Here is an 11,390-nt window from a genome sequence, read left to right on the forward strand (position 1 = left end):
CTCCAATTAAAGTGTTGACCAAGACATAACCTACACTACTGAGGGTTAGATACCATGTCACTAACCTCCAATTAAAGTGTTGACCAAGACATAACCTACACTACTGAGGGTTAGATACCATGTCACTAACCTCCAGTTAAAGTGTTATAACACAGACATAACCTACACTACTGAGGGTTAAATACCATTTTGCTAACCTCCAGTTAAAGTGTTATGACACAGACAAAACCTACACTACTGAGGGTTAGATACCATGTCACTAACCTCCAGTTAAAGTGTTATGACACAGACAAAACCTACACTACTGAGGGTTAGATACCATGTCACTAAGTCACTAACCTCCAGTTAAAGTGTTATGACACAGACATAACCTACACTGCTGAAGATTAAGCATATCAACTAGCCTCATTAGAAAATCGACACTTAAAAATGTTACTTTTACAAAGTGTCAACAGAAAAACTGAAGATGTGTATATTTTGTTTTATTCAAGATGTTTTTACATTTCAGTCAAATACTTCTTTCCCGTTGAGTGTTTTGTACACGGAAAAGGTTTCACTGTCTAACGATACCAGTTCTTATCTTCGTACATGAACATGCTGCCAATACTTATTAGTAGCAATAAATCACTATTGATACAAGCTTGAGATTTCAGACCCAAGTACAATAAGACAACATTTTAATGCACGAGTAAATTCTTCCCCAAATCTTCTTTTTCGTAAATATTTAATAATAAGAGTGCAAACATTCCATGCTGATGGAACAGGATTAACCATCACAAAAATAAGAAACAAATTTACAAAAAACACAGTAGTTTACATTGCTCTCAATCACATTTGTAATGCAAACATTTACTGATAAACAAATAGCTCCATCTACTGTTAAGAATGATTAAGTGGTATAGTGATATGTCTAGTGGATGACTCCGACCCACATAAAACCTCTAGACTCATCTTTAATACCAGAACACAGTACCTGCACTTTTGGTGTTAACTCTATTTTTAAAGAGTTCCGTTAAGAGCTACAGATTCAGGTTATTTCACAGTTTTTGTGTTGTTTCTTTACCTTCTTGTTCCACTACATCCATTATCAATGATTACTTCACATATCTGACACAAAGTTAAACAGATCTGTAATTGTACAAGTTTCTTATTGTTAAATAATTTCGCTTTTTTTATCCCCAGTTCTTCTAATTACATTCACACCTTATGCACACATTGTTCACTCTCCAGCTGACTTTTACACCTTACGCACACACTGTTCATTATCTCTAACCACTTCCCACCTGATTTTCACACCTTATGCACACATTGTTCACTCTACAGCTGACTTTTACACCTTACGCACACACTGTTCATTATCTCTAACCACTTCCCAGCCAATTTTCACACATTAAGCAGGATATTGTTCACTCTCCAGCTGACTTTTACACCTTTTACACACACTGTTCATTATCTCTAACCATTTTCCAGTTAATTTTCACACATTAAGCAGGATATTGTTCACTCTCCAGCTGACTTTTACACCTTTCACACACACTGTTCATTATCTCTAACCATTTTCCGGTTGATTTTCACACACATTAAGCAGGATATTGTTCTCTACATCAGACCACTTCATAGATAAATTTTAATTCTTCAAGCTATATATTAAACCCAATCTTTTGCTACATTATAATACATTTGTCTTCTTGTACAGAATATCACTAACAGTGAAGGTTCCCATCTTATGCTACAATGGACTCTTACACTTGTAGGTATATTTAATTAGCTATTCTCACTACCCGGTTGATGTTTATTTTTGGTCTAAGTAAGTAGATTGCTCTGATCAAAAGTTAAAATTGGTACCTAATACAACAAGAATAATACTGACATTTTGTTTTCAAAGGTTTAACATAATGGAAATACAAATTAAGCTGGAAAAACAAGCAAGTTATTACTTAGACAATGAGTAAAATATAGTAACTAATGGAAAAAGCATGAGAAAGAATGTCCGGGGGCCTCTAAGTTTCCACAACCATTCTGTATGTCCGGGGCCTCTAAAGTTTCCACAACCATTCTGTTTACATGCATACTGAAAAAAAACTAATTAAGTTAGTCAACTTTCCTCTAAACACAGTTCATACTTCAAATGTCTAGGTTTAATAAAAACCCAAAATCTGGTAAGCCTAATCACTATTCTAAAGGTATTGACTTCATTGTTGGGATAGCATTTGTTCTAGTATATTCTGATTATTAGAATCTTGACTTTGGTAATAATCAGATTATGGTTGTTTTCAAAGCATGATTCTGTTCTTCTATTTACATTTCACTTTATTACAACTTAACATGCTTAGTTTAATAAACTGTGGCCAGTGTATTAACACCTAGTACCACTAATAAATCATTTGGTCATTTTTATACTACACTTCCTCATTATAAAAACAACCAGTATGTAACAGTTTTTGTTACAACTTAAAACCTTCGTAAACAATCCATTATGTTAACTGTCAGTTTATCCAGAAACAGGATCCAAAAACTATCGACCAAATATTTATTGACGTAATATTCCCATGTGAATCAAAACAGATAAGTTTTAGACACTGGAAGGAGATCCCTCAAACGTAACACAATAATTATCATTCTTAAACAATAAAAGAACGTACAATACAAATACATGTTTTCACAGTTTACTGCACATTCTTAATGCCGAGCTGACAGACGCAAAATAGAGACAACAGATGAGTAACTACATCTTTCAGGTGCAAGTAAATAACTCTCAGTCTTCATTCATTCTGTTCCAAACCTTTCCTAAGCTTTTGTCTCAGACTGGGAGAACTTGGATATTTCAATGTATTGAAGAAAGACTGAAATAGTCATGTACGTGTACTTGCATGTACAAAGCACAAGAATCATAATTTTTTTTTTTCAGGAATCTATAGTTTTTGACACAATATTATTAGCAAGGAGCATGATTATCAGGTTCAATCTTTAAATTGGTTACACTAGAGTTATCCTGATGTCAGTTAACCAGCTCCACTGATACAAAGTGCTTCAGACGCTCTAGGTATTGTCCATAAAGTTCAACATCGTTGTGACCCGCACCTTCCACCCACAGTGGTTCCACTGCTCGAGGACATCTCTCATAAATAGCAAGACCGTGAGAAAATTCTATCACCTCATCCTCAGTCCCATGGATTACCAGTACTGGTGAAGTCACTTTATGAATCTTATCAATGCTAGTAGGTCAGAATAAAAACATGATAAAAATAAGATTCACTAAGAATATTTCTTTATTAGGCAGGTAAACGTAAAATTATAGAAAAAGTTATTTAACCAATGTCCTATTTAAAGATAAACATAGCATACTGAAAAATAAGCTTACTTGCCATTATTCCAATGTTAGAGTATCACTGGCAGGATTGGTCAAATTTTCTCCAGTCCAATTTTTTTTACATTTTAGCCACTTCAAAAAAAATCCACTAAATTTAGTCATATAGGACATTGCTTGGAAAATGTAACTACATAAAGAAATTATATTTAATAGACTCAAAACAGTTGTATTATTTTAGTGTTAATATTGAAATTCATAATCATAAACAATAAGTATAAACCATAACAAATTAGAAAATTAACTAATTAAAATGCACTAACATGTGTTAAAACAGAATACACAGCAACACTAGTAACATGTAGTTCACGTTGACAATTGTCAAATAACCACATTGGGACTCGTGAGTCATTATCACAAGTCTGATGCTTCATGTGCAAAGTAATAAAGGAGGAGGGGGGGGGGCAAAACTACTAGGGTTAACTGCTGCCATCCCTAATTTTGAGCTTCTAATCACAAGGAAGAAACCTGGCCAACAGCACCCACCATCAACTTTTGGGCTATAACATAACAATGTTTAAGGACAACAAGAAACCTATTGGTTCATTTCCGCTGACCCATCCTTTAAACTATTAAATTAATTAATTAAAAGATAAAAATCTTAAGGCCAGCCCTTATTATTGATATAGTTATCAAGCTTTCTCTTAAACTCACTTCAATTTACCGTATCCACAACATCCAAAGGCTATCTCACAGCACTTATTTTCTGATGATAAAATAAGTTAATATATCTTAACTTTAAGATAACTCTTTCATCCCTGTAATCATCTTAGAAACCCTTTTCTGAATCATTTTCAATAAGCCAATATCGTTTATTGGATAAGGAGACCAAAACTGTATCCAGTATTGTAACTGAGGCCTAACTAGTGATATGTATAATGAGGTAGTTGCGTGTTTTGACTTGTAATTCTATAAATACACCATAAAACTCTACTGGCTTTACTACTTACACTATTTCAATAGCTGGAGAAACTTATCCATCACTATGAAAAAATCCTTTGCTGTAGTAATGCTACTGAGATATTTCCTTTCTATAGTAAATATGTGAAACAGGTCATGTCAGACAAAATGTATTATCTTGAACTTAACTTTACTTGCCAAATATTTATTCAATTAACTAGTTGATTCATCATTCTGTAGTACCTGAACATCCTCAGGAAATACCGAGAACCTAATCTGCAAGTCTTGCTAATATAACATAATGTCTTGGGACAACATGGACCTATTGGTCCATCACTGCTGTTCCATCCTCTAAAATTAATTAAAATAATAATTTACAAAAAATCTTAAAGCCAGCCTTTATCATTCACATGCTTATCAAGCTTTTTCTTAAACTCTCTTAAATTTACTGCCTCTACAACATCTGAAGACAACCCATTCCAAAGGTCAATCACCCTGTTAGAAAAATGAAACTGTCTTAGCTGAAGATGACTCCTACCTTGCCAAAATTTATATTTGTGGCCCCTAGTTCTACTATTGTCATTGTTAAATATGAAAAAAGATGACACATAAACACTATCAATTCCCTTTACAATCTTAAACATCTCAATCAGATCCTCCCCAACTTCTTTTTTCAACAGAAAATGATTTGAGAGATTTCAGCCTCTCCTCTAATAACAACCCCTACATCCCAGGAACCATTCTAGTAAACCCTCTCTGAACCTATTCCAACAATTCAATGTTCTTCCTAAGGTAAACAACCCAAGACTGAACAAAATACTCCAAATAAGGCTTAACCAGTGACCCGTACAATGAAATTTTAACCTCTTTAGACTTGTATTCAATCTTTCTGTAGCTACAACCTAAAATTCCTATTTGCTCTACCATTAGAAACAGCACACTGCTTGGATGGCTTCAGAGACTGATCAACCATTACACCAATATCTCTTTCTTTAATGACACTGTTAAGGTTATTCCCATCCAAATTATATTTATAAGTTAGCAATTTCATACATTGAAAATGTATTTCTGAAAGATACTTACATTCTCTCACAAAATAGCTTTTCTTGATTAGTACTGCCCTCTACTGGCACATATGTTCAATGCTCACCACTAGCCTTCTACTTCCCCCATCCAAATGATCATGCAGCAGCTCTCCATCAACAAGAGCATGATGCAACTCCAATCATAACCAGCACTCTCTTCACAGAATACTTATTATACCATATATCACCAGAAGTGGGGAAGTTGGGTGAGAAATGGGAAAGAAGGTAAGTTTCTATTGGAAATACAATTTCAGTTTAGGAAAATGTTATTTCCTATATGATATCTTACCTGTTCTCACAAAATAGCTAGAATCCCACACTGAACTGGTGGAGGGCATATGAAAATATTTTCCCCTTTAGGAAGTGCCCAAAGAGAGACCATGAGGTGTGGAACCAAACGAGAAAACATCATCGAGAGACTGCACCACATCTGATTAAGGTATACTCTTCGCTCTTTTAGGACAGTGTCATGAACATTAAAGGTGGAAAATCATGAAGAAATCCCAGGATATGTACAATTCATTAATGGGACCCCTGGGTTTCAAGTGGCTAGGGTGCAACAGACCACAGAGATAGTTCAACCTCATCCAACACTTTGAGGTATCTGGAATGGTACATCAGATTCATGGTAGGTAAAGGATCACCTAACTCTTCACCTTGAAATGGGATTTGGTAGGAGAAGACAAGCTTCCGTACCAAAATCTTTCTACACTTGCGCACATTTCCAACAAAACCAACACCAGATCCACCTGTAACCAACATCCAGTGCATAGTAGGAAGGTGGAAAGCCCTGGGAGGATGACATCTCCAGTCAAAAACCTGGCGGCAATGGGTATGGTACTTCTAGTTCACAGTAGGAAGAGAATACCCAACCATGCACAAGCAGGAAAATGTGTTTCATCCAGCTACAATCAACACAAGATCTGCCAGGAACTGACATCCAGCAGACAGTAGGAAGAGGGACTGCAAACCTGGGGTACATCTCCAGTTCAAAACCTGGTGGGAGTTGGCAAGTGTCATCCAGTCCATGGTAGGAGTGATACAGGCCAGCACACCTGTGAGGACTTACTTGGCTAGACCATCTCCAACAGACACCGGACTCACTAAGAATGTACGTCCAGAGGATGGTAGGTAGGAGGAATGTCTTACCCTGAGGGGCAAACTGCAATTATATATATATATATATATATACACACACACACACTCACATTTGTGACATGGTGGAGTTCTTCAACCAAAACCTGGCAGCATCTGGAATTGTACATCAGGTCCACAGTATGAAGGGCATCATGCCATTGATATGATTCTAATCATGAATGGACCATCTACAACCAACACCAGATCCCTCTGGAATGTACCTTCAGAGGATGGTAGTAAGGAGGAAAGCCATGGTAGGAAAAAGCAATCGGTCAGATATATAGACAGTAATATGGAGTAGTGCTAAAACCAAAGTCTGGTGGTATCAGGAATTGTACATCAGGAAGGAAGTGCAATACACCATTGACACCTGTAGAATGCCACCACCCTACTCTCAACTGAATGGTATGATTTATTACTCAGGAGGACAGGCCTCTATTTACCACCCCAGCAACTAGAAACATTGGTAAGTGGTAAGGACTCCCATACTCCACTAGAAAAAAGGGTGAAAAAACATGTTGGAGAATCCAGAGGACTGCATCACTGGAGACAGTGCAACGGGTGACTGTGACACCCTATTTTCAGAAGCAGAGCTACTACATCAAAAGATTCAATAAATCAAAACCTGATGGCATCTGGAATTGGACATCAGGTTCATGGTAGGAAGAGTCTCAATGCCGCAGAGCATCAGAAATGGGCAGCAACCTGTGTCTGCTTTACTGATGTTAGTCCATGAGTGTAAGGTCCTGGGCTGAACATATTCAAGAAGCAAAAAACCACTAGAGAGAACTACTAACAGTGCCACGGAACACCCCATAGCCCAGTCATGGAACATTATTGTTTGAGCATAGATAACAATAGAATGGAGACACATAACCAACACTTGACAGCATCTGGAATTATACATCAGGTGCAAGGTAGGAAAGGCTACAATGTAATTGACATCAACTATGGTCACAGAATGGATAGGGCAGTTTTTTTTTTAAATAATATACCTGATCAGCCACCACTTGTCACAGAGTGGGATCCACAATACACTAAACAAGAGAGCTCCTAAAAAAGTAAGAAAAAGTTGGAAAAAGCAACCTTGCACAATTTCAAAATGCATAAATTTAAATTAATAGTTAAGAAAACTAAGTCTATAGTATAAAGGAAAAATGTTGAAAAATCCACAAGCAAAAACCAGCACGTCTATACAATACCACTGCCGATTGAGAAGTGATTAAGTAGTGAAATGTGAAGAGGGTATTGGTTATAATAGGAGTTGTGTGTCTCACTCCTATTGGTGGAGATCTGCTGCATATATCTATGGTATAACATTATGTCATACACAGTAGTACATCTAAAAGCTCCCTTAATTACTGCATCAGTATTTCTGTCAGCAGAAACCCTGATCTCATCTCTGATCAGGTGGCCTTTACATAAAAAATGCCAATAAAAAACGGACTACCTTTGAAATCTGTAACCCATACAGGTTCAACCTCTTAACTACCATGTTTATGTCTTCAATCCTAACAGTTTAGTATTTATACAAATAGGCAACCACTCTTAAATACTCTATCATATCACATAACATACAACCTGGAATTTCAAAGTAATTTCTATTGTCAGTGTTCTCCAAACCTATCCAAGTTGCTTCGTGTTTACGAGAAACACAACAGTAGAGAGAAATGAATATTTTGGGTAAGCTTGTTTATAAGACTGAAATGTTATAACAAATATTCAGCAATCTGAACAAGACTTGTTTTGAGTTGTCCTACATAATTGGTCATTTTACAGCAAAAAGGATATTCACATGAAAAGTGTAAATGTGGGCTATTATAATAATACTTGGTTGATTACTTATCAATAGAGGCTTAAAGTTTTGAACTTTGTTTCTAGAATTAAACATACTTGAGTTAGGTGTTCAAGATTATTAGTTATTTCGATATAATTAAAACACGGTTACTCCTAGCTGTACTGAGGAATCGCAGAATGACATGGATCAACATTTGCCTAATAATTTTTATAATTAGTGCAAAATAATGTATTTGGATTGCCATAAATTTTAATATCAATCAAAACCAATTCAATAAACATTACTGAAATAAATAATTCTGATTTATAATAGTGAATTTGTCACTCAAGCCATCAAAGCAGTTTTCTGTTGCTAGTAGTAATATTAATATAATTTTATGTAAATTTATAAACATGCTGATTACCACTCAAAAGAGGTAATAACCTCTATTCAAATCACTTGGAATATTGTTTACCTAAGAAAGAATATAAACTTATTGGATAGGGTTAAGATGAGATCTACTAGTAATAAGATGTTTCCAGAGATGGATGGGTGATCTTATAGGTTAAGATCTCAACTTATTTTCTCTTGAGAAAAAAAGGGTATAAGGCTATCTTATTGAAAATGACATGATTATCTGGGGGATCAATAGAATAAAGGTCTCTGATGTCTTTGTGCTATATTTTAAAGATAACAGGTAGGCAGGACATGAGTTTAAGATTTGTAAAAAATAGACTAGGCTCCAGTTTAAATTGTATTTTTATAACAGGGTGACTGACTTATGAAATGAATTGCCATTGGAAGTAGTTAAAGTTAGCACTTTACAAGAGTTTAAGTTGTATTTTTATAACAGGGTGACTGACTTATAAAATGAATTGCCATTGGAAGTAGTTAAAGTTAGCACTTTACAAGAGTTTAAGTTGTATTTTTATAACAGGGTGACTGACTTACGAAATGAATTGCCATTGGAAGTAGTTAAAGTTAGCACTTTACAAGAGTTTAAGTTGTATTTTTATAACAGGGTGACTGACTTACGAAATGAATTGCCATTGGAAGTAGTTAAAGTTAGCACTTTACAAGAGTTTAAGTTCTATTTTTATAACAGGGTGACTGACTTATGAAATGAATTGCCATTGGAAGTAGTTAAAGTTAGCACTTTACAAGAGTTTAAGTTCTATTTTTATAACAGGGTGACTGACTTATGAAATGAATTGCCATTGGAAGTTGTTGAAGTTACTACTTTACAAGAGTTTAAGAAAGGAACCAATTATTTTCTGAAGAACAAAGACTGGATTTCAATTGTTACTTTTCTCAATGGTGGATTTCCAAAAGGCAGCTTTGAAAGACCATAGGTTATATATGTTTGCATGAGGAAATCAAAAAACTGGAAATATGTACTTAGACTTGAAGGTTTAGGTACAAACATAATTTTTGCTTCTTATAACATTTTCTTGGATAGGTATATGGATGCAAAAGGCTATGTTTGAGATAATCTTCTTTGTGTGTGGGGGTGTCCTATATTAGTCAAATGGCCTTCTGCCACACTACTTTTTCCAAGTTCTGGTCCTAAAATATTACAATATAATAACAAACTATAACATAGTTCTATTTTGTTAAAATTAAAGGTCTTAAAAGTTACTTTTAGAGAGAACGTTTATATTAGAATAAATTTTTATTCCTATAAAGATCTTTCATGCTCATTAGTTCTGTAGGAACGTTTTGGATGAAGTCCTAAGTTATACATATATTTAAGCCTTGGCATATAATAAAACTTAGTTCTGTATAATGATTTCTAAAAGTCATATATTTTCACTTGAAAAATGATAAAACATTACACATGTACCTTGGAAATGCATCAAAAAACCAAGTTCTTTTGGTGTTTGGAAAGGCAACTCTCATTCCAGAGGTCAAAGGTGAGTGTAAAATAACTGCACCCACTTCATACCTCGACGCCAAGTCCACAGTTGGGACGGTTCCTATACTTTGACCATAAACAATAATATTTTCTGGGCTCACACCATATTTTGTTCTCAATGCATGCCAAGCTGCATCAATGTCAGCATACAAGTTTTTTTCGTATGGTTTATCGCTACTAATTCCATAGCCTGAGTAATCATAACTAAATATATTACAATTTATCCGAGATCCCAAACCTAAGTAAAAACTACTCATTTGTCCCAAATCAACAGCATTTCCATGACTGAAAAGCACTGTATATCTTGCACTAGGAGAACAACGTACATACATGCATGCTATACGATTTCCTCTGGACGTTCGAGTATAAAACACCTCAAAATTTTCTAATTCTTTCTGTGAATACTGCCACTCTGCTCTATCTGATAATTTGAGAGTGAACTTCGTTCCAGCTTCATCAGGAGTAAAGGAATATGTTGATTCTGGTGGGAGAAACGCCAATTTTGCAGCAATTCTAGAGGGAAACGGTGGACAACAAAAGAGACAACAGATGTCACTGAACGATAGCCCATTCATTTCCGACTTTTTCGGCATTCGTGATGGTGAAACAACAATCAGAAATATAATTGTTCCGCCACTTCTGTACTTTTATAAACGTCTAATGGAGCAATTACACCATAATAATAATAAATAGACCAAACAAAACCCAGCTTCACCTTTAAACTACAATTTAAATTCACTTTCTTTTCTGAATGTCTGCGTTAACCACACACCCAATTGAACCCCACTTATGACGTCACAAAGGTAATACCGCACTTTATTATTCTGCAAGTCTGATTGGTAGATAAAATGATAATATTATTATCAAAATAATTTAAAATAACTAAAAAGTACACACATACGATAATGTTTTTATAAAATATATTGAAGATATCACATGTTACATATTTTTATGCTCAAATTAGGTAACCTTTATCGTTGATTAATATATTAATATCAAATAAATGTACTACAACCCAAAGTTACCCAACGAAGGACATTTGTTGAAGGATGTAACATTGGAAAGTTGTAAAGTAAATACTGTTTTGTTGGAAATTATTTTCCATTTATAACAATATATTTTATTTTACTAATTCTTGTTTTGTACTAGTAAAGGATAAGTGTTAAAAAAGCATCTGACGTATGTAGTATACAATATATTAATACAAAA

General features: G+C 34.8%; 1 protein-coding gene across 1 annotated transcript in view; it reads right to left on the reverse strand.

The window, feature by feature from the left end:
• LOC106472429 (protein ABHD17B-like) overlaps positions 1-10,952 on the reverse strand; it is a 15,264-nt gene extending 4,312 nt beyond the window's left edge. Inside the window, exons 1-2 of the mRNA XM_013933077.2 lie at positions 10,110-10,952; positions 340-3,215 (exon numbers count right to left, since the gene is read on the reverse strand). Coding sequence (XP_013788531.1) covers positions 2,999-3,215; positions 10,110-10,774 — 882 coding nt within the window. The 5' untranslated portion in view covers positions 10,775-10,952 and the 3' untranslated portion in view covers positions 340-2,998. The remainder of the gene's footprint in view (positions 1-339; positions 3,216-10,109) is intronic.
• Between the last annotated feature and the right edge of the window lie 438 nt (positions 10,953-11,390).

This window comes from Limulus polyphemus, unplaced genomic scaffold (assembly GCF_000517525.1).
Source record: "Limulus polyphemus unplaced genomic scaffold, Limulus_polyphemus-2.1.2 Scaffold5329, whole genome shotgun sequence".
NCBI classification, from domain to species: domain Eukaryota; kingdom Metazoa; phylum Arthropoda; class Merostomata; order Xiphosura; family Limulidae; genus Limulus; species Limulus polyphemus.